The sequence below is a fragment of the Toxorhynchites rutilus genome, chromosome 3 (assembly GCF_029784135.1).
Source record: "Toxorhynchites rutilus septentrionalis strain SRP chromosome 3, ASM2978413v1, whole genome shotgun sequence".
Lineage (NCBI taxonomy): Eukaryota > Metazoa > Arthropoda > Insecta > Diptera > Culicidae > Toxorhynchites > Toxorhynchites rutilus.
In genome coordinates this window covers 31,137,690-31,165,309 of record NC_073746.1, presented here as the reverse complement: position 1 = coordinate 31,165,309, position 27,620 = coordinate 31,137,690, and the positions used below count along the sequence as shown (strand labels likewise).

General features: G+C 40.1%; 1 protein-coding gene across 1 annotated transcript in view; it reads left to right on the top strand.

Moving 5' to 3' along the window:
- The first annotated feature begins 6,837 nt into the window (after positions 1-6,837).
- Positions 6,838-27,620, top strand: part of LOC129775151 (dynein axonemal heavy chain 8) — a 48,493-nt gene continuing 27,710 nt past the window's right edge. Inside the window, exons 1-7 of the mRNA XM_055779505.1 lie at positions 6,838-7,366; positions 7,426-7,606; positions 7,665-9,454; positions 9,516-9,684; positions 9,739-9,993; positions 10,055-10,211; positions 21,428-24,439. Coding sequence (XP_055635480.1) covers positions 6,845-7,366; positions 7,426-7,606; positions 7,665-9,454; positions 9,516-9,684; positions 9,739-9,993; positions 10,055-10,211; positions 21,428-24,439 — 6,086 coding nt within the window. The 5' untranslated portion in view covers positions 6,838-6,844. The remainder of the gene's footprint in view (positions 7,367-7,425; positions 7,607-7,664; positions 9,455-9,515; positions 9,685-9,738; positions 9,994-10,054; positions 10,212-21,427; positions 24,440-27,620) is intronic.

Sequence of the window (27,620 nt, the reverse complement as noted above, 5' to 3'; positions counted from 1 at the left end):
TGTTCTACTGAACCGATTCATATCGAATTAATATGAACACAATCTGCATTCAACTCTCTATCGCATGAACTTCTAAAATATAATATTTTTTAAATTTTGTTCTTCAAACGGCCACCATTTTGTCCAAAAAGATGTTTTTGACTTGTCCGAGGTTCATGCGATAGCGGCATCTTTACTGATTCAGAATCTGTTTGATGTTTGATTTTTTTTGTATGCCATGGCACAACTTTTTTTTTTAACCTCCTTGTTTCATCAGCTTGTAACTGTTCAAGTTATGAATATTTTTTCTCCGTTCAATTTTTGTTTTATTGTGAAAAGATAGATAAACAAATAATTATATAATGGATGGTAAAAATATTCTTTGTTTTATTTTTATGGAGCTCGAAAAAACGTCTGAAATTCGTGTCTCTACACTAGAATACCCCCTTAACATGTTCGTTGTCCCATCAGTCATATACAGTAGTCATTCGCTAACGGGACTTTCATCAACTACTTTAACAGGGTGTGCATTAACTGGGCTACAAAGCAGTTATGTATCAATGATAGACTTTATCTTCAATTTTAAGTATTGCTTTTGCTGTTTTGTAGCCCTGTTATCGAGTAAAATTCGATAGTTGGATTGATTTCCCGACCAAGCTAACGAATGCTCATTGTATGGTGACAGTTTCATCGTTGCTTTGATGGAATCTTGCATGAAATTTCAGTGATGCATGAAATCTTGGATCTGATTATTTCGATATTTTTTCGTTCGAAAAAAGTCTCGTTACACTGGAGAAAAACTATAGTAAATGCAGCTACCAAATCTTCAGTAGTCCTATTTGCTACACAATTTCCTCCACAAATCACAACTTCACGGAGCTCAACAACAGAAAATCCGCGTCTGAGAATGATGGGGAGAATCAGTTTGCGTGGTTGATTTGCTTCAAGGCGCTTCGTTGCTGGATCGGTACATGCTGCCTCCACTCGAACTTGGAGCGTCATATCAAGCAGTAACATCTTTAATTCTGGTCGTATTGTCAGCGCGGAGGCAATCATTAGAAGCGCGGTTGGAGCATTCGATCGGCAATCAAGCAATCCGCCAAAGGGAGGAAGTAGACAAAGGTAAAGATCCATTGGTGAAGGCGGTCAATAGTGGCAATAATGAAGACGATTTGGTGCCGGTTTCGAAACCGGTCGACAGCACTATGAACCTTGGCTATTTTAGATAAATTTCGTCGTTAGATATGTGAAATATGTTCGGAATATTCTTAATAACAAGGGTTTTCTTCCGGCAAATTTGATGTTCCGCTGTCACAAGATTAAAACGACGAGCAGGTGCTGCAGACTTCCGGGCTCGGCACGAGGCTGAGTGGAGAATTTCTTAATCAATTGAAAGAACAAGTACTACTAATTTTGATCCACAATGATCAATCAACATGTGACTAAACTGAGAGATTTTTTCACTATGCAGCTTCCATTGGGATTTCCAGTAAAAATAGGTAAACGCTCAATTATTTTTAAAATATTTGGCACTGTGTTACGCAATTCATTCTATTTTGTAGAAATAACGCTGTTTCATGTGTTGAACGCGGTTATCATATTTGGCAACTTATTCGAATAAGAGACACCCGTGACCAGCGTGAGCCCCATCAAAGAAAGCGAGGAGCGTACGAGAAGCATTATCGAGGGTTACTGTTTCGATGTCCCGTTCGAGTACGTACGACGTTGTGCCGATTTCCGGCTCACCTGGAAGCTGGGCTGCGACGACTCGATGTTCCGGTTGTAGAAGGGATAATAATAATTCGTCGTCTGTAGGGAAACCGCGAAGTCCCGGGAAATTCCGCGAGCACTCGCGGATAACGCACGATCACACTTTTTTCCTCCCCGGATCAAAACCCCGGATTGATCTCCTTCTTTTCACTGATCTTATTCGCGCGAACAATCGCCTTTTTTTCCACGCGCGAAATATCCTTTTTTCTCTTAAAACTCGACCGTTCCGTCCAAAGGTTTCTTTTCCAGTCCCCTTTATACCTTTTCAAGCCTGGTCGTCAACCTCTCGACCCGGTCATTACCCTCATGATCCCAGGTACAGGTCCGAATTCCCATTTTCGGACCTATCTAAATATTTGTCGCCCATGCCAATGCCATCTAGTGGCGAGTGCTGGTATCACCGGTTAAGGGCCGTGTACCCAGTTGTGGCGGTGCAAGTGAGGCGTGAAGCGGTGAAAATTCACGCAACCCCACGCTTAGCTTTTTCCCGACGGTGATTCATCAAAATTCGCGAACTAAAACACGCTAATTTCGTGTGTCTCAAACGTTCACCTCCATGAACAGTCACATATTTCTGCCTGAAAAAACTTTTGGCCAGTTTTCCATAGCCACAGAGATTTTTGTTCTGTGGCCATACACTTCGGCACATGTTCTGATTCCCATTTTCGACCCATCAGTGAGGAACATGATTGAACAATTACGAACGTTGGGACCACCTTCATCCCATACTGAACGGGAATGTTCGATCACTCTGTATGGAATGTCATAATTAGTCCTAGGTAACATCCAATCACTGTTCATCTCTGAGGCTGGTCCAACGGGTAAGAGATTCAGGATGCTCAAGTGACCAGTTTTGTCCCCGTCTAGTATTTTTCCATCTTTGAAGCTTTAGAGCGCTTTTCGCACATACAGGTCGGACTCGATTATATACAGACTCGATTATATGTGATTCGATTATATATAAAGTGACCAGATGGTCAGAGGTCTAACGCGGGACACAAAAAACAAAACGTTATGTATATACGTTATGTGAACATAAACCATAGTTTAGCGAATCTAAACTGATCAGTATTATTTCTTTCTGAGTATCGGTACTCAGTTGTGATTTTTCGGTGGTTTAGATTTTGTTTACGCCCGAAAATCACTCGCTCAATCAGAGCATTTACGCCTGGCAAGCACGATTCAAATTCTACAATTTTCTTCAAATTACCGATGCTCGAAAATTCCAATTCATTTTTCATCGATTTTAGTGTTAATGGATGCTTTCAAAAAAATGAACTAATTTCGGATGGCGATGAAAGATAATTTATAGAAACAAATTTTCTCTAAATCATACGTTTATTAAGTCTACAACAAAAATGATTCAAGGCTGTTGATTCGCTGCAGCAGCACTGTCAAGCAACTTGATGATTTTTCCATACTGCAAGCTTCAACCCACAGCAAAGGAATTGGACATCCTGAGACACTTTGTGTCCGCCAGATATAGCTGATCTGGTATTTACAATATCATCTCTTTGCCGCTCCTTAAGCCGGGAGATCGAAGCAACCGGCCAAACGGTGGAGAAGAATCTGGCCAAAATGGGCATTTTTATGCGGAAGCGTCAGACGAGACCGGCCGTATCTGAGCAGCAGCAATTACCCAGAAGGAGTACCTTGAGGTGCTGGTGGAAAACTTCTTTTCGTACTCATAATGAAAGACGAGACGTACTTGATACTAGAATTCAACGAATGACAGGGGACCGGGTACTTTACGTTCCCCAGGTAAGCAATGACGTCGAATATATCATTCACATCAAGTTCTCGAAGGACAGACGTGAAGGGAATGTCCAAGCCGCTCTTCTTTCGAGTCATATGGTGAACGGAGAGATATATAGTACGAAGTGCTTGCCGTAGTTGGGAAGGTGATGTGATCTTTATGCCAAACCTGGGATCAGCCCATTATGCCAAAAGATCACTGGAGGATGGATCGGCTGGAGATAAACATTGTCGCGAAGACCACCAACCTTCCCAACATTCCCCAGATGCGCCCGATAGAAAACTTTGGGCAAATGGCCGAATGTTTCAGGTTCCGGCCAACTTCCGTAAGATCGCCCAGCGCTCTATTTACGATACTTCATCAAACAACTCTGCCTCTTCCTGTCGAGTATACACTAGTTCTTCCGGCTTACTTAAACCGTTAAGCCCTGACCTAGCTAGGGGAGCAAAGATGAACTTTTCGTCTGACTCACGTTGGTAACTGCGGATCAATAGGGGACTTTTATAAAAATCATTTTCAATTTTGTTGCTGTCGCTACCAGTTGACACTCTCTAAACAAAAAGCCCAATGTCGGTGCGATGAAACCAGCTCTACGTATTAATCTTTGAAATCATTAGGAGCGCTTTTGAACAGTTTGCCAAATAAAAGTTTTTTTGGGGTTCATCCATTTAAGAAAATCAACATGATCAAATTGTGATATTAGGGGGTCTTCGTAGCCACTTGGTTACGCGTTCGCTTACCAAGCGATCGATCGTGAGTTCAAACTCAGGGCCCTCAATTGACCATCTTTGTGTTGTTATAGAATAACTACGTCCACGCAACCATCATCAGCGATGGAAATCGATCCACGGTCGAAATGAGATCGATTCATCCATACAATGCTCTGCTCTGCAAGACACATCGGGCTGCTGTTCTATAAATAACTCAACAATGATCAATATCAACTGTCTTCGCTGTCCGGTCTGCTGAACAATGGAAGAACAGAAAGAATACCCTTATGCCTAAATGGCTACTACTGTGTGATTTACCATAATGTAATGGAACAGAATACTTAACGCCTAAATGGCTACTACTAACTACTGTGTAATTTACAATTTATAGAAACATAAACATATGTACATGTACACGATTAAAACTCGGCTCTGTTACAGCTAAAATGCTAATGAGCCTAATAAATAAATAAATGAGATAAAAAAAAAATTGTGATATTGAAATATATTGATATCGCGGGACATTTTCGTTTCTTTTGCCAAATGCGGGACGTTTCGCGGGACGGAATCTTACGCGGGACATTTTGTTGAAATGCGCATTTCAACAAAATGTCCCGCGTAAGATTCCGTCCCGCGAAACGAATGTGACATGTCACCTGTTTGCTCGGGTTGTTCGAGGCTTCGTCTCCTCCCACGGTTATAAATAAATTGAATTTTTCATCAAAAAAACGGTGGAACACACTCATAGCTAGACAGAACACATATACAAATATATACGATTGATAAAGAAAACATGAATATAATAAATAAAAATAATAAATAAATTTAAAAAAAGTTATCTAGATCTTAGGAAGACGGCCTAAGGTAGAGATACATACAACACAAACTTAGGTGTTATACACAGCCCATACAACACAATACGACACACATATTGATCGCAACGGTTGGTACGACTGTACGAGATGCATGGTGACTCGACCCGAATGTGACTCAGCGGGCTCCTCGGGGTTTCGCCATGATTGACTCGGGGACTTGCTTGAGCCACCGGAACAAGACCAGACGCGCTCACAAAAAGAGTTTCTATTCAACCTCAACTTGTAAAGTAGAAGTTTTTGTTATACGGATTTATAAGGACAGAACGTCCATCTATTGGAAGTTGCGCGAACATCGAATAGCGCTACAAATGGTGAGCTCCCGGATTGAACCCGGATACTACCCGGACAGAACAGAGTAGAATACTCCAGTGAACACACATCCTGGTATAGAAATCGCAACAAACTCGTGAAGCAGAATCCATAAACCCGTAAAGCAAAATCCACATAACCTGAAGTCAACCGAACCGGATATTCCGGTAAGCGGCAGACCCAAATCCAGAACGACGTCCAGGACAGGAACCGCAGCAGCGACCAGAGGAGTCAACGGCGGGCCCAGACACACTACACCAAACACCTGTGAGTAAAGTGTAAACGAGCTAGGGAAATAGGGACGATAGGATTAATTGAATAAAAGCCGTCGAACAATATAAACCACGTGTGTTCCCCCTTTTCGAGTTAATCTTACTGGCTGTGATTGAGCCGACCCTGAGAGGACTAGAGGAGTCCATGCGGGCAGCTAGGGCGTAACAGGCCTTTGTTACACGCATTTGGCAAAAGAAACGAAAATGTCCCGCGATATCAATATATTCGTCGTCTGGTCAGTTTAATTATATACAATTTTGGACTCGATTATATACAGTTTGGAATATTTTTTTTTAATATTTCAAATATGGCTTATTTCATGAAGAAATGTAACCTTTCAACGTTAAGGTGAAGTTTAAGTGGCTATTACATGTACAGTGGGGTAAAAATCGTGACTTTTGAACATCTTGCTTGAATTTTCACCAAGAATTGTTTATACCGATATTGCAGCCAAATTAAGAAAGAAAGAAATTGGGCGTCAAAGAAAAAATTGTGGAGCGGTTGAAGACCGAGTCCGCGCTGTAATATATTAGCTTTGACTGTTCGTGGAGGTGAACATGTGAGACACATTGGCGTCTTTTCCTACGCGAGATGCTATGGGTAGTATGGGCGAGAAAGGTCCGAAATTGTAAATTCGGACCTTGGGTACGGTATCATAGGAAGAATTACCGGACCGATAGGTGAACGGTCGAGTTGAAATAGTGTAAAGGGAGATCTTGAAGAGAACATGGAACAACGAACAAGGAGAATCCCGCGCGTGGAGAATAGGCGATTGTTCGCGCGGTTGGACAAAGTAAGAAGAGGGGCGATCGTGCGATGAGGCATTTTTAAAAGGGAGTTTTGTGCGTGCCACCGAGCGCGGAAACCCTCAGTTACATAGCAGGGGAAAGGGAGGAAAATCCCAGTTAACATTTTACATACCATATGCTTTAACTGGAATGTGCTTTTGCTCGACTATCACGATTGCAGTAGCTGAAATCCAAAAAAAAATCAGTCCGATTCAGGCTTTTTTTTTCTTCAGCATATGAAAATACTAATCTAAACCACACGAACAATCTAAGTAGTCTTCTAAAAATTGTGATTTTTTTTTCACTCGCCAGATTTTCAACCCAGCAAACATTGTCCGAAAAGTCATTTTTTCACATTGTATCCGTAGAAGCAGAGCTGAAACCATGGAGGACACTGAAGCGGATAGGCACTTACGGAGAATCTACCAGGTGGTGGGAGTTTCTTCCGTCATCACCGACGTTGCCCAGTTGGTAAAACGTCGCCGCGGAAGTCCACCGAAAATCACCAAGGAACAAGAGTTGCAGCAGCACCTCGAGCGAGCCCGGGATGCTCGTGCCGACCGCTTGAATGCTATCGGGCCGAAACATCGGTTCGTGTTGGACACCGTTGCACTGGTATTGAATCTGGAGCCGGATATGCTTGTGGATTGCACCGCCGATAAGCACGAGTATGCGGATCAGCTGGAGCAACTTTTCGAAGCGGATGGGTCCAGAGGGGTTTTGATATTCTACGGGATGTATCCCGTACCAGGAATGGAATCAGGTCGATACAATCCAAAGCAGAAGCGACAGAAAGCAATGCAAACGCTTGTGACTGATGGGAAGAAAGAAAGTATCACGAACATTTGCACCGGAGCTTACAGACATGTTAATACGAAGTCGATAGAAATCAAAAATTTGGGAGAGGTAATTCTAGAATAAATGTTGTGTCAATACATGTGTAATAAACCGTTCCTGCATCGTAGGATATATTTATTCTCGCGATCAAAGTGCCGGAAGGTTCATCGCCCGTATACACTCTAACCGCTCTGATACAAAATATTCTCAAGCCATCACTTGAGAGCATGAAAGATTACGGATTGTGTACCGACATTCGCAAAAGTTACTTTTTCCATGGTGTCGAAACTTTTATGAAATTTTTGAAAAGCATGTTCAACATATTTCTCTGTACATTCACCCATTAACCGATATAACGTCTCCACAGGTACCGAGAAAGACATTTCCTCGCGGATCCTTTTTGCGGTGGACCATGACTTGTACAAGGGTTTCCTGCTTACCCCGATTCAGGTGGAGGAAACAGCTCGTGATCGGGAAAAGGTGTATGCCGCAGAGCGTGCCTTTGCTCGTTGGATGCGACAGGTGCAGTTTGCTCTGACACAGGGAGATCAGATACGGCGCGATCCCTACGACGTGGGACCGCTACATGAGTTGGAATACTGGCGCAGCATGTTGACCAAGTACACATCGATTGCGGAATTCATTGAGTCGAGAGCATTTTCGAGCTACTATCACTGCTTGAAATTGTCACGATCGAAATTGATGCCCAAGTGGCGCCAGATGGACCACGAAGTTACGCGAAAACTGAACGAATCCCGAGACAACGTGCGTTACATCAGTTCGATTGAGAAGTTTTGGGATCCACTGTATCGGTGCGACCCGGAGGAAGTGGCTGCAAATGTTTCGAGCTTGCTAGCGATTGTTCGGCAGGTGTATAAGACATCGACTTTCTACAATACCTCTGAGAGGATCACCGGTCTGCTCTCCAAGGTCACCAACCAGATAATAATGAACTGTCAGCAGTTTATCACCAGTCGCCGGACGATGACTATTTATGAACAGAAGAAAGAGGATGTTATAGCGAAGATTGCCGTTTGCAAGGAGCTGGATATGGCTTACAGGTTTCACTATTACAAGACAGTCAACGATATGGAAGAAAGCCCGGAGGAGACGCCGTGGGAATGTTCTGATATGTATATTTTTGGGAAGATGGATACGTTTAATGTGCGGCTGGATAAAATCAAAAATATTTTGGAGTTGTTTCTAAAGTATGAGGTGATCGATAGGGTCGGAATCGCTGGGACGGGTTTATTCTCCAAACGAATCAGAACTGCCTTCGAAGTCATCGCTTCACAAACTTACGATCCGTTGGTTCACCGGCAGCATCAGTTTGATGAGGATTACGAGGTATTTGTGAAAGAGGTTGAAGCTGCTGAAATTGCTTTGCAAAAGTTTGTGAAGGAAATGTTGTCAGTAATTCCGACCATTGAGAGCCGTCTGCTGGTGTTGGATCGTTTCGAAAAGCTCCAACTGGATTGTCTAAGTTTAGACCGGCGTTATTTGGATGTTGCCGTAATGCTGGAGAAACAAATTTTCGACATAAAGGATTACTACAATGAGAATCGGGGCAATCCGCCGGTGGTGTGGTGCGTCCCTAACAGTGTGGGGCGAATTTTGTGGGCCCGATCACTCTTCCGTAAGATGGATGATCCGATAAAAAAGCTCAAAACGCGTAGCTGCGTGATTGAGCATAAAAAAGCCCAGCTCTGCGTGAAATACTACAACTATTTGTGTGAGGTACTACTTCACTACGAAATGTTGCATCATCGCGCCTGGTGGGATTTTGTTGAGCAGGCCAGACAGAAATTAGAATCTCCAATCTACAGGAAAAATCTGACCACAAATTGGTTAGAAGTGAATTTTCATCCCTTTCTGAGACAGACCATAAAGGAAGCGGAAACAGTGTTGAAGTACGGACTGGCGGCTCCTGATTTCGCTGTTTTGCTAGTTCTAAAGAAAGACAATCTGTATGATGCCTTCGAACTCGTGAAGGATTTGTTGGCGCGGAATAATCAAGCCAGGCTCAGCATTCCGAAGATATTCTTGCCTCTGATGAGAACTATGTTGATCAAGCTGGAGGAGGTGTTCCTGCCAGGATTGACTATTGTGACCTGGATGTCGATGAATTTGAAGGATTATCTGGTTCAAGTTGAGAAGGTGCGATGGGAATTGTAATTTGACATGTGACCTTTACGATTTATATTTTAATATTTCATAGGTAATCACAAGGGTTGAACTATTCGTGAAGGATGTTAATGACATTCGCAAGGCTAGAATAGAGGAAATCTTGTATTCGTTTGCCAATACCGATTTGCTAGTGCTTCCGAACGGTGCCGTTACGCCAACGGAGTTCGCTGATATGAACATCAGTTACAGACAATCAATTGGTAGGATTTGACGATTCTTCTGTTCCAGTGCGTAAAACATTGAACATTTTGCAGAGAAATACCTTGAAAAGAAATCTCAGGCGATGGAGAAGGCAACGATTGAGCTGATAAACAGATTCGTCGAGAGCATTGACGTGCCCGAGTATGACGAAAAGGGAAACCGTAGATTCCAATTGCCCTTGAATCAGATAAACGATGAGAATCGACGGCGCGAGGAAGCGCTTCCGATAGATAAGTACGATTGGGTTGCTTTTGACAAGATCTACAAGGCATTGGCGTACCCATCGCCGGAAATGCATAAGAAAGCCCGTAAGTAACCAGGTTAATGTCTGTTGATACTGATTGGATAAAGATTTATTTCGTTTATCAGTGTTCCAAGATTATACCGGATTAAATTACGACGTCACCTTGCTTCACATTGACTGTATGGAACTGTTTGCCTATTTCAACCACCGGATTATTGCAATTTTCGTGCGGATGGTTAAATCTTCGTTGGAAAAACTGAGAGGTCGTTTGAATTTATCTAGGTGAGTGATTTGTCATGTGTCCTAACCTTCATTCAGATATGATAGAGGATGATGGTCTCCTCAATTGTTAAAGCCATATACTAGGGGTAGTGGGGACAAAGTGGTCACCTGCTTGTATTGTAGTATAACTATTGACTATAGAAGCCGTATTCATAGCCGTAAGTCACTCTGTATTCCAGTAGAGCTGTCGCATTTCAAAATACAGGGTCTTTCAGATTAAACGCTCACACAACAAATTACAATAACTTCTACAAAAGAGAACCGATTTTTATTTTTGAAAAACAAAAGAAAACCTTATCTTAGAACATTTTCGATGTTACCACCCCTTTTTCGATAACGCGTTTTAAACGGCGAACAAAATTCTTCATGCACAACTCTAACATTACTACTTCGATGCTGTTGAAAATCCGAGTTATTTCTTCTTCGAGTTCCTCCAAATTTTGTGGCTTATTAACACTCCTATACTCGCGCATTGGTCTGTCAGACCGAGAAATCAATAATTCGTTCATTTATCAGAAAATATCAACACTACGACTTTGCGATTCTCTCTAGCTTCGTTGAGTGCGATTCACATACAACATCCACGTCACGTTCACGTTCCGTCGCGTCACGTTGCGTCAATTATTCTTCCATGGAATTCCTATTGAAGCATTCACATACACCAGCAACGGCAAGTCGAAGTTCCCGTTGCCGGTGTATGTGAATGTTTGCATAAGAACTGCTTGGAAGAATAATTGACGCAACTTGACGGGACGGAACCTGAACGTGACGTGGATGTTGTATGTGAATCGCACTTTATGCGTCGTTAGTCATCGTTGAACGTATCGTATGTATTGGTACAAAGGGGACGGGTGTCACTTTTTTAAAACTTTCGGTCTGACACACCGACGCGAGTATAGGAGTAATTTTATTGGACAAGTGCCATTTTTCATATTCTAGAATATTGTTGAATGAATTGTGTAAATTAATGTTAGCGGCGTGGAATATTTATTGAATATAATGCATACGATAATTACCGGACTATTCTTATTTGATTTCAGTACCTTTTGTAACTGGATTGAACGGATTCATATATTAACTATTCGTCGATATATTCGTCGTTAGATTCATACGTTCAAAAGCAAAATATGAATGTTCCACTTTCGTATAGTTATTCGCTAAATATAATGGTCATACATATACACACTTGTGAAAGAATTTCACTTATGGAAGACATTGTAAACAGAAAACTATAAACTAATCGGTGGTGGTGGGGTGGTTTTTAACAGTTACCGGGTATATATTTTTTTATAATGGACAATATCGACAAGAAGACAAGAAAAAGAAAAGGAATTTCCTAGAAATCATTTTATATAATCTTGTTATGCCCCATCTAAAAAGGCATTAATTCTAGTTTACCAAGAATACAGAGACAAAGAATATTAGAAATATGCAAACTTTTTATTCCAGAACCTTTATCATCTGGTAATTATCTAGAATACGTTATACATTCTTCTCTTTGATAAAAAAAAAACACGCAACAACTGCATGAAATGTAAAAATGTTTGCTTCGAGCATGCAGTTATGTTATGATCCGATTCTTACTCCAATGAAACCACAACCGATTAATATGTTTTTATGTTATTTTATAGCTCTTTATACTCCCATGAATTATATTCATTTGCTTACTTTTAATTAGAAACAGTGAAAAATTCGAATTTCGTTATTTGTGTTGAAGTATCAAAAATTACTCTGTTTTGATGAGGCTGAATTAGATGACTATTAAAACATAATAAAGAAAACATATTTTTTGGAGTTTTTTTCATTCAATCATACCCTCTTCTTCAAATAAATGCCAATAAAGCCTGAAAAATACACAATGGCAACATTACAGAGAAGTTTAATTTTCGGTCTGTGACACCGTGCGCGAGTATACGTGTCATGATTTTGCACGCGAGTACAGGTGGGTTAACCCTTTCACGTACAACATCGAGTCTCACTCGATGTGAAATGATTGTGCCAAAACGTACAACATCGAGTCCCTCTCGTGTATGCTTGCATATCACAAGACGCTAAGATGCTCAGTAGAGTAGTGAAATTGTTCGAAGTGGTACCCATCGAAGCGTTTGTATTTGGTCCGGTCTTTTGGAAATTAAATCGTACGTGAAGGGGTTAACATAGCAACGGTCCTTCACGTACCCCCAGAGAAAGTAATCGACAACGAGAAATGTTGAAATTTTTATCATAAGAGGACAAAGTTTCATTAAGGCTTCGGTTGCTCGAGTAATACGATTTCATTAAAAATACACGTTCTTGTGAATTGTACATCTTGACACTGAAAACCATCCGATCAGACTGAACGAGTAGCCGAATACTATCGTCCCGAAGTGGGGAATGCAGTGTTATCATCGACGGAGCGAAAAAAATATATAAGGAGCTATTCGATTTTTTTGCGTGAGCGTTTAATCTGGAAGACCATGTATAAATAGAAACAGAAATTGGATTTTTCTCGCCATTTGGCCGAAGTTTTCGTTTTGCGTATCGTGTTTAAGGAATGTCTTGTAAAATTTAGTTTATGCGATCCGACATCTTGGACAAATCATCAGTTTGGACCGCTGTTCAGATTTTCTAAAAGAGGCGAACAGATCTTTCGATAAATTTGATTTCAAATTACATTGTTGTTTGGGGGCAAAATAATCAGTGATGGATAACGACTTACTATGTTATATTTTCTAAAGCTGATATTTTTTTTTATCCCATTTATTTATTTAAGGCTCATTAGCATTTTAGCTGTAACAGAGCCGAATTTTAATCGTGTACATGTCACATGGTTATCATATCTATAATTAGCACATTACACAGTTGCCATTCGCCAGTATTCCTTCTATACCATTACATATGGTACATTCACACAGTAGCCATTTAGGCGTAAGAGTATTCTTTCTGTTCTTCCATTATCCAGTTGGACCACCGGACAGCGGAGACAGTTGATTGATCATTGTTGAGTTATTTATAGAACAGTAGCCCGATGTGTCTGGCAGAGCAGAGCAGTTGTGTGGATGAATCGATCTTATTTCGACCGTGGATCGATTTCCATCGCTGATGATTGTTGCGTGGACGTAGCTATTCTGTAACAACACAAAGATGGTCAATGAGGGCCCTGAGCTTTGAGCTCACGATCGATCGCTTACTAAGCGAACGCGCAACCAATGTGGCTACGGAGACCCCCTAAAGCTGATATATCTTCTTACATTTGATCCTGGATAAACATGCCCAAACAATATGTGAAGTTATGTTTACTACGTTTTTGTATCTATCTCATTTAGCTGAGACGAACCAGCCCAGGAGGTTGAAAGTCTCAAAAATAAATAATGATAAAAATTATAAATAAATAAATATTCCATTTAGCATGTTGTATCTATTACAACGTATAAGTCTATCCCATTTAGCATGATATGTATAGGTGTTCATTTTAACCGCACCGTTTGATATCTTGAGCGAAAATTAGTTATGGCACTATTCTAGTCTAGAAATTTAAAAAAAAAACATGTTTTTTCCTTCATATTTTGTAGTTTATGCATTCAAGACTATACCCTAGAAAGGACTAGAGAATCCTATTATTTACCGAGTTAGAGCAATTTTAGTGGTGCGGTATCTTACCTTGTACGGCTATAACAATGAACTTCAAACGCGTTTTTATCGAAACTAGTTTTTTCAAACTGGCGTACACGATATATCAAGTTCTACTGAACCGATTCAGGTCGAATTTATATGAATACAATCGTCATGCATATCTCTATCGCATGAACCTATAAAAAACAATATTTTTTAAATTTTACTATTTTTAAAAAATCGGGAAAAATAAGAGAAAACGTTATAAACAGCATTTTGTTTTTCGAACGGCCGTCATTTTGTCAAAACACATGTTTTTGTCTTGTCCGAGGTCCATGCGATAGCAACATCTTTACAGATTCAGAATCTGTTCGATTTTTTTTGTTTCAGATAACCAGAAGGGCTGGAATCGTGTACGCCATGGTACAACTTTTTTTTAACCCCCTCACTTCATCAGCTTGTAACTATTCTAGTTATGAATATTTTTTCTCCGTTTAATTTTTGTTCTATTTTTGAAAAATAGATGAACAATTAATGATATAAAAAATACTAAAAATATATTTTATGTTTACGGAGCTCGAAAAAACTTCAGAAATGCGTGTCTCTACATTAGAATACCCCCTTAATAAGAAAGTCTTCAGCACATTCACTGGTCTTATGACAGGAAACTGTCCGAGCAAATACCATCTCAAAAGCATAGGCTCAGAACAAGATGCTATTTGTCGCTTTTGTAATGCCGAAAGTAAAACCTCGGAACATTTGCTCTGTAACTGCGGAGCTCTAACAAGACGCAGACTTGATAAAGCTATTCTAGAGCCCAAAGAAATTTGGTCTGCGTCGCCGATCAGGATAGGAAATTTTATCAATTTATCTCTTTTTTATAACTAAAATAGCATTCGGAATGACAAATTCGGATTACGTTTTACAAACCGCTCTGCTGATTCGTCCATGATATCTGGTTGCACTTGCAAACGTTGTTAGTGGGCATCTGTTAAAAAAACAGGAAGTGGGTTATATCTATGGTATAACCGCAATGGTGACGTAGGACTATCGTTGATTTAGTGATCATTTGTTTGAAGTTGAATCTGAATTCATTCTGAATGAATGCATAAATGAATATTTGGGGGACTTCGAAAACTAGAGCGTTACGTTGGAGATATAAGGTTTTATGCATCCAATATTGGATACGAAAATGTCCTACTGATGGGGAAGAATAATCTTCAGAAGCTTTCCTGCTAATTGCACTTGATTGAAAAATCACAAAACTAAATGTATTTGGTCGCAGTATTATATGTATAGAAAACCTTCAAATAAATACGTTCGCTTGCATGTAATTTTCAATTCCAAGGGGAACTGGCTGATTATTTTGCAGCAACGACATCTTTCCGGATTCTCCTCGATTCTTCTCGAAATCCACCAGTGGTTAATGCTAACTCGATAACCACCTGTTGATTGCACTTGATTGAAAAATCACACATTTTACAGCAACGATCACTTCATTCCGGATTCTTCTCGATAACCAGCGAACGTAAAGAGTTGCACGCGTGTATGCGTGTGGCAGTTGCTTCGATACCTCAAGCGGATCCAATTTTCGATGCTGGTACTCTCTCGGTCGTCTTCTCTTCTCCTTCTGATGGATCGGCATTTCTGCCCTCACTCACAGTTCCAAACAAACTGCATGTCTTTCAGGTCAGGTCAGGCCAGGTAATGAATCTCTCGATCCCTCGCCGTCCAGCTCGTCCAGCACGTTCAGCTCGTTCAATTACGATGTTGTCTTGTCGATGTCCTCACGAAAAATGAATACGTTTCACCACCAGAATATCGCTTAAGTATGCTTTTTGTGCGTGATTGAATCGAGAGAAGGTGTGGTTTACGATGGCAATTTGAAAGGCAAACTAGAGGGAAATGAACTCTCTGAGTTTGAAACTTTCGGCGACTGAGCAATAATCGATTGAAAATTATAAAATTTTCCCGATGTGAAACATTTTCCGTTGCGCGCGCATACAATATTGGATACGGAAATTTTCTACTTTTGGAGGAGAATAATTTTCAGAAGCTCTCCTGCTAATTACACTTGATTGAAAAATTACAGAATCAAATGTATTTGGTCGCTGTGTTATATGGTTAGAAAACATTAAAATAAACTCTTTCGCATGAATGTATTTTTCAATTTCCAGGGAACTGGCAGATTAATGTTCAGCAACGATTAGATTTTTACAGATTTTCCGCGATACTCGAAGCCCACCAGTGGTTAATGCTAACTCGATAACCACCTGTTAATAGCACTTGATTGAAAAATAGTTGGTAGTTGATTATATGGTTAGAAAACATTAAAATAAACTCTTTCGCATGAATGTATTTTCAATTTCCAGTGGAACTGGCAGATTATTTTTCAGCAACGATTGGTTCTTTCCGGAATTTTCTCGATGCTGAATGGCATCCAAACGAAAATAATTCCGCGCGTGTATGTGTGTGTGTGTGTGTGGCGGCTGCTTCGATGTTATCCCGGGGAACAGTTTCTCGACGCTGATACTCTCTTGGTCACCTTCTCTTCTCCTTCTGATCGATCAGCTTTTCTGCCCTCCCTCACAGTTCCAAACAAACTGCATGTCTTTCAGGTTAGGTCAGGCCAGGTAATGAATCCCTCGATCCCTCGATCCCTCGCCGTCCAGCTCATCCAGCACGTTCAGCTCGTTCAATTACGATGTTGCCTTATCGATGTCCTCGCGAAAAATAAATGCGTTTCACCACCAGAATATCGCTTAAGTATGCTTTTTGTGCGTGATAGAATGGAGAGAAGGTGTGGTTTACGATGGCAATTCGGAAGGCAAACTAGAGGGGAATGAACTCTCTGAGTTTGAAACTTTCGGCAACTGAGCATTAATCGATTGAAAATTATATAATTTTCACGATGCGAAACATTTTCCGTTGCGCGCGCATACAATATTGGATACGAAAATTATACTTTTACTTATGGGGAAGAATAATTTTCAGAAGCTTTCCTGTTAATTGCGATTGATTGAAAAACCACAAAACCAAATGTATTTGGTTGCAGTGTTATATGGATAGAAAACATTACAATAAACTCTTTCGCATCAATGTATTTTTCAATTCCCAGGCGAACTGGTAGATTAATGTTCAGCAACGATTAGATATTTACAGATTTTCCTCGATACTCGAAGCACACCAGTGGTTAATGCTAACTCGATAACCACCTGCTAATAGTACTTGATTGAAAAATATTTAGTCGCAGTGTTACATGGATAGAAAACATTAAAATGAACTCTTTCGCATGATTGTATTTTTCAGTAACGATTGGATCTTTCCGGAATTTTCTCGATGCTGAATGGCATCCAAACGAAGAGTTCCGCGCGTGTATGTGTGTGTGTGGCGGCTGCTCCGATCTCTTCCCGGGGAACCGTTTGTGGCATCACTTTCCTCCTGATGGATTCTCTTCTGGCCTAAGGTGCACAAACAGGCTCTTGGTGACACCGTTCATCAGTGCTTTCATGATAAACGAAGAGCTTCACCACAATAGCGACAACATGCTCCAATCGCTGTTCAATTATAACTGAGTGGACTTCCAAGCGGCGCTCGCTTATATTCCGATTGATGATTTCAATAGCCTGTTTTGAAAGCAATTTTAAGACTATTGAAACAAGTTTTTGTCGTGCTCCCTTGGCCGAGTGGTTAGCGTCATAACTAACATGCCGGGTGTTCGGGTTCGATTCCCGTTCTGGTCGGGGGAATTTTTCGTCAAAGAAATTTCCTCCGACTTGCACTGTGATAACGCGTATTCTAGAACATGCCACTCAGAATGCATTCAAGGCGTGTTATTTGGCATAGAAATCTCAACTAAGTACTAATAAAAATGACGCAAGTAATACTACGTTGAGACGGCGAAGTTCCTCTAGGAACGTTAGTGCCATTGAAGAAGAAGAAGAAGAAGAAGAAGAAGAAACAAGTTTTTGGATCAAAAAGTAACAAGTATATAACGTGTAGACATTTTATCTTTCGAATCAAGTGTTTATCATACCGGTTCGTTCAGTTGTATAGGAGCTATTAACGCTCAAAATCTCGGTCTCCGGCGTAACGCTTTCGTTTTCGAAACTTTGATTTTACACCCCGGTATAGAAATGAAAGACGTAGTCCTACGTCAAAAAAATCTAATAGCAATGTTTAAACATGGTGGTGGTGGAGGGATGATATGAGGGTGCATGTATGAGGAATTTGGTTTTCATCGATGGTGTATTGGGTCAGAATGTTTACTCGATCATTCTGAAGGAAAATATGAAGCAAAGTGTCAACAAAATGGGATGGAATTGAGGATTGAAGTTTTGCCAAGACAAAGAGTTCAAGACATATGAAGTTCGCAAATAGTTACATTACAATTACTCAAAAGTTATTGATATTACTCCACAATCTTCCTACATCAATCCCAGTAAAAAACTAAGGATGTTGTCAGTGTAGGAAATTTAGAAACCATTAAATTTCTAAAAATAACGATTTTAAAAACCACCTTATTAAAAAATTTCAGTTTCATTATTTCTGTATTGATAATGCTGAAATATCTTTTTTTCGTGTTTCGCACTCATTTTAGACCTTTATTGCGTTATCCGTGATTTTCGTTATTCGCGATGAGCCAGCCAGACTATTCCGCGGATAACCGGGGTTCTACTGTACCTCCACAATACATCAGTAAATGACTGAGCAATAAGCGCTTGAAATTGTTTTTGTTTTTCAATTTGTACTCCAATATGTTCCCGAAATACGTAATTCTACGTCAAAAAATGTATACTCAAAAACAAAAAACACACAAAAAAAAGGTCAACAAAATTGAATTTCTTTAAAAAATCAGGACATATGCTAGAACACGAAAAAATAAATCCCAGTGTTTCAGAAAACAACAAGTTCAATCGTCCCATGTTGATATTCATCCGACTTGCACCGATGTAACACGTATTCTAGAGCTTGCCACTCAGAATACTTTCAAGGCGTGTTATTTGGCATAAAAATCTCAACTAAGTACTAATAAAAAAGACGCAAACAAAGAAGAAGAATAAGAAGGGAATTTACGATTCGATTTCGATGCGATTCAATGAGGTAGGAAGGAATTTATATAGACTGATGGATTGGTAATCTATTGAAAAATAAATGAGCAATGAACGATAGAATCTACATTTTCTCAACTTGTACATCCAATATGAGCTTGAGTTCGGGTAGACTGTACCCTTTGTAGTTGCTCTCCGTGATTGACCTGAACCAGCGAAATTGTACAAAGAAAGCACTGAATGACGCTTGGGTGTAGCAAATCATTCTCATTGTGCAAGCTTCGGTGATTCGTACTTTAAATATCCAATAACGAGGCCGACCACGTCCTTACGGTTCCAGGAATAAATCGCACCATAATATAACTGCAACACCGCCCATGTTTGCATAGGAGACGTAATCACCAACACCATTAGTGTTGGGAAAACGCATTTTTGTTGTTTTTTTTGGCCTATAAGCATAATCATCCAAATTTCCAATGCAATAATCTGTCCAGTTGAAGGATATTATCGGCCAAAGAGGGCCTAGGAGATTTTTTTGCGGTTTGAAACATATTTTTTTTTCCATTAGGAAAACGCTTGCGTCTATATATTCGGACAATCAATCGTTTCAATAAACGTTTGTCGCATAGCTAGACGTAATCACCAGGTTGCTTTGTCTGTAGTGTTAACATTTACGTTTCCGATAATAGTCAAAACGTCTCCGTCGATAGTTTCAGTTGTTGTAGGATAAAACCAAAAAGGTTTGGAAGAAATTTTGTGAAATGTCTGGAAAAAGTGCTCTGGATTTGTTGCGAATTTATGGTAGCTCCGACACGGAAGGTGAGGATGAATCCATTTCATAGGTCACGATTCAGGACGACGTGGAATTACAGATGGCAGTAGAAGGCTCAGTGAGACATAGAGCATTCACAAAGCGAATGTAACTATATGAGTTGCTTATATTCATCTATTAGGAAACGCTAAGAGATAAGACACTATCATGAAAGGCGTGTTTGGACTCTACAAAGAATGTGATTCAAATGTAAATTTATCCTGCAGCACATAATACTGGTAATTGTAGATTTTCGAACGATGTATGAAAGCTGTATGGAACTACGTTTGTTATGCGGACAAACAGTGATTTTACGGAAAGGTTTTGTTCAAAAATGCTCAAATGTTTTCGAATAAAAATTTTTTGTTTGCATGTTGAGCATACGTATAACATTGTCCAGAATGCGTATCAGCGAAAAAATCGATTTAGTTCATTTAGTCGCTTACGTCTCCTATACAAACATGGGCAGAACAGAAGCAATCGCTCAGAAAAAGTGTAGTAGCCTAGAAATATTGTGGCGCGGGGAAAACATGATGGGTATAAATACAACACAGTCATACGTTTGCCTGATGCATTACGTTTGCCCGGCGCAAAATCATAACAAAATCAATACATACCGTTTTGTCTCAAATTCCGAACACTTAAGCTTTGTTGGTCATTAAACAGTGTCTCATTACTCATAATGGTACTTTTTCGCAAGATTAATATGATTTTTGAATGCAATAGAGCCTTTTCTTTCATTTGTCCACCATTAAATTGATTTACAAATGTATATTCATTGGAGAAAAATTAAGAATATGTTTGATAACATTTGTCTGAAATTCCGAACAGCAGAAATGCATTTAAAAAAAATCATAACTTTTGAGCAACTAGACCGATTCAGATGATCGACATATCAAATTAAACTCTCAAAAATTTGGATTTTGTGCTTCGAAACTTGATTCAAATTAAGAATTTGTTAGCCAAACATTTTATCGCTGGTTTTGACAGTCACTTTTTTGCAAATGCTTAGTATTACAAGTTATAGGCAGTATCGATACCTGTAAATTGTATTAAAATGAAACCTATATCACAAAGAATGTCAGGGTTTTCATTATTCATTTTTTTTTAAATTAAACTTCAGTAAATTTACATTTAAAAATGAAGTTTTCGGAATTTGAGACTGTTCGGAATATGAGACAGAAACGCACGGTATCACAGACCATCTTCTACACATGACGTTTTTCCTGCGCCACAATATTATGGTGCGATTTATTCCTGGAACCGTAAGGACGTGGTCGGCGTCGTTATTGGATTTTTAAAGCTCGAATCACCGAAGCTTGCACAATAAGAATGATTTGCTACTCCCAAGCGTCATTCAGTGCGTTCTTTGTGCAATTTCGCTGGTTCAGGTCAATCACGGAGAGCGACTACGAAGGGTACAGTCTACCCGAACTCAAGCTATAAAGAATTATAAAATTTTCAAGAGATAGATTAGAAAAAATTAGGTTGAATATCGTAACGTCAATTATGCGTACGTATCTCGGACACAACCCTTCAACCATTTTATAAAGGCGATGAATGAAAAAAAGGCACACGAAATATCATTTGTTATTCAAAATTTGAGAAGGTTTTTTAAAATACATCGTCTTATACATTTTGATGAAACGAATTTATAAAATATAGTAGTAGCTGTGAAAAATATTTCGAGTGTAAAAGTTATGTAGATTTGAAACTTTATTTAAACTCAAACTATTACTAACATACACTGTTTTCGATTTCAGCTTACAGATGAACAAAGCTGCCGCACTGCAAGCCATCAACCCACTGTTGGTGACCGAGATGCAACTCGAACCGGAGGCATGCGTTATGAATCCTTCGTTGGAGGAGACGCAGCACTACTTCCAGCGTGTCATCATGAACGTGGTGGAGACGTTCTACGCGGTGTCCACCTGGGGCCGCCAGGCGAAAACAGAGGAACGTAAATTGCGCCGTCCGGTGCTCGAGGAGGTTCGGTTTGAACGGTCCTGGTTTAAGGCGATTTCGGAACACAAGGAAGTATCGCGATTCATCCATGATTTCGATGGTGGGTTGCTGCTGGTGGAGCCTGATATCGCTCTGGAGCTACGCACCATGTACAATTACTACGAGTATATGTGGAAGAATGATTTGTTTGCCGTTCCGCTGGAGAAAAAGCCGGACTTGTTCGAGCGAATTCAGACTGATTTGGGGCAGGTCGTATTCGAAGTGCACGTTGGTCCAATTATGATTCGATCGGGTCGGGTCATCAAGTCAGTGCTGCTAAAACTGCTCGAGTTTTACAGCAAGCGTGTGGCTGAGATCACTAAATTCATCACAGAGCACGATGCGACTTTGAAGAGAACACTGAAAGATTTGGATGACATCAAAATGGCGATGGAATGTTTGCAGAAGGTTCAAGAAAACTTTACCTATCTTGATGTGGATCTTGGATTTATCGAAGCTACGTACAGAACGTTGGCAGAATTTGACTTGGGTATCGGTAAAGAGGATATTGAACACGTGTATGGATTGCGCGAGAGCTTCAAAGCCATGGCCAAGATGGTCGAAACGGTTGAAAATGACATCATCGCACTTCAGGTTCCGTTGCAACGTGAACTTGCCGAAGGTGTAGCTGAGTTCGTCGAGGAAATGGGCGAATTCGATCGTGAGTTTGAAACGAAAGGTCCTACGGAGGCAGGTATTTCCGCGAAGGAAGCCAGTGATCGAGTGTTGATGTTCCAGGCACGGTTCGACGAACTGTGGCGTAAGTTCGAGATGTACGCGAGTGGGGAAGCCTTTCTTGGGCTTAAGGTTAACGATTATCCTATCCTTCACAAACGTAAAAAGGAGCTGAATTTGTTGAACAAACTCTACTCTCTGTACTTGCAAGTTATGAGAAGCATTGACGAGTACTATGACACGCCGTGGGCTCATGTGGATATTGAGAAAATTAATACTGAGTTGATAGATTTCCAGAATCGTTGTAGAAAACTACCGAAAGCCATGAAGGACTGGTTGGCATACATCGATCTGAAGAAGAAGATAGACGACTTCAACGACAGCTGTCCCCTGCTGGAGTTGATGTGCAACGATGCCATGAAAGAGCGCCATTGGGAGAAGTTGGAGAACTTGTTGGGTTGCAAATTCGAAGTAGACTCATCTGCGTTCACACTGGGTGATGTGATGGCAGCTCCACTTCTTGCGCATAAAGACGACATAGAAGATATATGCATAGGAGCGGTGAAGGAGAACGATATCGATTCCAAGCTGCGACAGGTTGTAGCGGAATGGTCCTCAATAAGCTTGCAATTCGCCAACTTCAAAACTAGGGGCGAATTGTTGATCAAACCAACGGAAACGCTCGAGATTGTTTCGTTGCTCGAGGATAGCATAATGATTGTTAACTCGTTGGCTTCGAATCGTTTCAACGCGCACTTCAAGAAGGAGATTATGGTGTGGTTGCATAAATTGGTGAACACGGGTGAGATTCTCGAGAAATGGCTACAAGTCCAGAATCTGTGGATCTATTTGGAAGCAGTGTTTGTTGGGGGTGACATTTCGAAGCAGTTGCCGCAGGACGCGAAACGTTTCGCCGGTATCGATAAGTCATGGGTGCGAATTATGTTTAGGGCAAGGGATAACCCCAATGCTGTAGAGTGTTGCACTGGGGAAGATACAATGGCTTACACACTAACGGCTTTGTTGGAACAGCTGGAATCGTGTCAGAAGTCGCTGACGGGATATTTGGAGTCGAAAAGATTGCTTTTCCCCAGATTCTTCTTCATTTCGGATCCCGTGCTGCTAGAAATTCTTGGTCAGAGTTCGGACCCTACTTCGATTCAGGCCCACCTGCTGAGCATTTTTGATGCCGTTGCGAGAGTAGAGTTTGAAGAGAAAACGGTCGGAAAAATCATTGCGTTACTTTCTGATAACGGAGAAAAGGTTCGTCTGGGTCAACCGGTTCTTTGCACAGGTGGAGTCGAAGTTTGGTTGCATCGTTTGCTGGTGGAAATGCAAGATACAATCCGGGATATACTGGCCAATATGGCACAGAGCTTGGGTAGTGCGGAATTTGATTTCATCAGTGGGTTCCAAACGTACATTGGACAAGCTGGTTTGGTAGGTGTCCAGCTTTTGTGGACTCGTGATGCAGAAATTGCACTGAGAAAATGTCGTACTGATAAACATGTAATGCGCAAAACAAATCAACGCTTTTTGGACCTGCTGAACAGTCTCATTGAGTTGACGGTTAAGGACTTGACCAAGCTGGAGCGCATTCGCTTTGAGACCATGGTAACTATCCATGTTCACCAGCGGGACATTTTCGATGATCTGGTTCGCTTTAAAATCCGTACCCATCTGGATTTCGAGTGGCAGAAGCAGGCACGGTTCTATTATGTTGAAGAAACCGATGATGTTATCGTGAAGATTACGGACGTTGATTTCATCTACCAAAATGAATACCTGGGCGTGACTGAGCGATTGGCGATTACACCGCTGACAGATCGATGCTATATTACGCTCGCTCAAGCTATCGGCATGTCGATGGGTGGAGCTCCTGCTGGACCCGCTGGAACTGGTAAGACCGAGACTACAAAGGACATGGGGCGAGCGCTGGGGAAGCTAGTGGTTGTATTCAACTGCTCCGATCAGATGGATTTCCGCGGGTTGGGCCGAATCTACAAAGGGTTGGCGCAGTCAGGATCGTGGGGCTGTTTTGATGAGTTCAATCGCATCGAGCTTCCCGTGTTGTCGGTAGCGGCTCAACAAATCTAGTAAGTACGACGTATGACGAATTTCATGCCAACTCGACTGGCCATTGGCAGCAACTTCTCAGATTGCAGTGAAACGTTGTGGGTGTAGAGACATTAGTTATTTAAGCAATTTCGCATACTTAAAATCTTCAAAAAAACGATTATACTACTTTTTGAGCAGGGCCAAATTCTTTTCTTTATTTTTTACAAAAATTTATAACTCAAAAACTATAATGCCTACAAAATTATGGTCAAAGGGTGAAATGTAGAAATAAGTTTTAGCTCTGTGTTCGCCGCCGTCTATTTGTGTATAAGTTCTCTGAGTTACCTTCTCAGGTCTCCCAAAGAGAACTCTACGCATTCGCGATAGGATTTCGGCAAAAAGTAAGTGCGATAAATAATAGAATATATAGATTTCACTCGGTTACCTTAAGATAACGCGGAGAGTTAGTTATGGAAAGTCATGCTAGATAGTAGAATATATAGATTTCTGCCGATTACTTTTTAGGTTTATAATTATCTGGTGATTGGATTGCGGTAAAAAGTACATGCATTAAATAATAGATTATGTAGTCGGTCCAATTAATTTGAGAGGCTTTCCTTCTGATGATATTTAAAGACCCATGTCGTAACACGAGATTTGAGGGGTTTCGTTTCGTCGAGTGGTCGATAGTCCACGTTCAGATAATCACATCACTTACCTCAGTGTATCCTGATCATTGTCTCTTCTCACTATCAACTATCCCTTTCATGATAATCGCTAAAAAACCACGCTATAGAGGCGACCCTTCTGGCCTTTGGGCGGCGAATTTCATACTAACCTCCCTTCCCTTCCCCTGGTGACTGTAAGGACGTGACCAGTGTTGCCACACGTATAAATTTATCTGGAAAGGTACAGATTTTTTCGTTATTTCTGATACAGATTCTGTACGGTACAGGGTACAAATTTTCGTCAAAAAGTACAGATTGGTACAGACTTTTTCCGCGTGTGGAAATTCTTTAATTTGAACAAAGCAACATTAAGGTACATGACGACTTTTACGCCGCGGTAATGCTTGGTACTACTGATCACAAAAGCATTTACAATGCAATAATTGATCAGTTTCATACGGACGGAATACCCTACAATGATCGTTTGAAAGGATTCGCGTCGTATGGTGCGACTGTGATGATGGGGGTTTCAAATTCCGTAATGCGATTGATGAAAATCGATTGCCCAGATCTATTGGATATAGTCGATGATGTTCTCAAATAGTAGTCGTCATTCTCTGGAATTTATGTATGTGAAATAATCTCTGACTAGTATAGCTTCATTGAGGGACAAATATAACTGTATATCCAATAGCCCAAAAAGAACCAACGAATTCGAGGTAATACATGGAATTTTGAAACTTTTATTCTTGAAACGCTTAAAAGCCTCTATTCTTCATTCGACGAGTTTGATTCTACTAAGAAATATGGGTAATTTTCACCCAATAATGTAAAATTTAGATAAAATTCAAATGAAACTTTTCTTAGAGATTTAATTTTTTCTGAGTTTCAATTAATAATTATGTATATTTCAGGGAAATTTCAGTTCGGTTTTGAAATTTCTACCAATGAAAGTAGAGTTCAGCAGAGTGAAGGCCAGATTTTAATCGCTTTTGGCATTATTTTTTAACTAAATTTGAATATATTTTCATGTCTACATAAATTATTAGTTTTGTTTGTAACGCTCTCACTATTGTACTGTTTGTTGGGGCGTTCTTAAAAGATCACGGAAACGATAGCTGTTCCAGCGTGCAGCTAGCACACATCACGTATATTTAACCGACTATTTACATTCATTCACTTAAACTCTACACGAACATCTCTTATTGCTAATACTGGGCGGAGCATCTCACCAGAAGAGAAAAATGGAAAGAGATAGACTGAGGACGGACAAAAATGGTAATAGATGTTGTGGGTTTTAGCCTTCCGCTTTGCTTGAGCAAGCGTGGCTCAAGTGGGTCGTAAACATAACATCAGACACTTGCGCTGTATGGCTAAGCGTACACATGTGGCTACAAGTGTCGTGTTTATATATGGTACTTGAATGTTGTTCCGTCGGTCGTGAAGCGTATAGCGGGTGACTAATACTTTATGACTTGTGGTTTAACGAGGGTTTGGGAAATTGGATTATTGAATTTCACAAAGTGTGAAATGAGATGAAACATGCGTGGGAAAGGATATTAGATTAGGGATAATGCTACACTATGCCTCACTCCTCGGCAACTGTCGAGCGGTTTTCCTGAATATAGTCAGAACAAAAATAAGTTTTGAAGTCGGCTCAGTAACGATACGATGAACGCTATTTTGAGATCAAAAGATTTGATCAAACATCTCGGAAATTCTGATATTCATTCAGAAAAAAACTATGTATAAGCATCATCCAACAAATAAATCATAAATCATAGATAAATGAGTATTTTTTTATGCTAATAAAACAGATTGTTCTGTACAACGAATATTTTCGATGGTACAGATTTTTTGAAGAAAAAGTACAGATGCGAAACATTTTTAACTCCTCTGGTACAGATTAAAATGTGGCAACACTGGACGTGGCGTCGGTATTGACTATTTAAAGGTCGATTCACCGAAACTTACACAATAAAAATGATTTTTTACTTCCAAGCATCATTCGGTGTGTTCTTTGTGCAATTTTGCTGGTTCAGGTAAATCGCGGAAAGCAACTACGAAGTGTACAGTCTACCCAAGCTCAAGCTCAAAGGATGAAATTTAGAAAAACATTACAACGAGGAAAAAAAATATTTTGAAAATTGAAATTCATTGTTTTCAAAAACTTTTTTTTTTAAATTATAAAAAAAATAGCCCTTAGCCCTTACAATTTCAAACATGTCTTCCATATATCAGAAGATGGGCACTTTTACATGGAAAAAGTATAAGACCTACGAAATGTTAGTTAAAAAATTAAATATAGGAAATTATCTAAGTTTTCAAACAAACATATCAAACAAATTTAGAAAAAAATAATTGAAAAAAACATAATTTAAACATTAAAATTCATGTTTCTTTAATTCTAAAAAAATAGATATGAATAAACCCTTACAATTTCTAACAAGTCACACATACATCGGAAGATGGGCACTTTTCAGGGAAAGAGTTTTTTCCAACAATCACTTTTTCATATTTTCTTCGAAAAATAACTAATAATCATCAACTA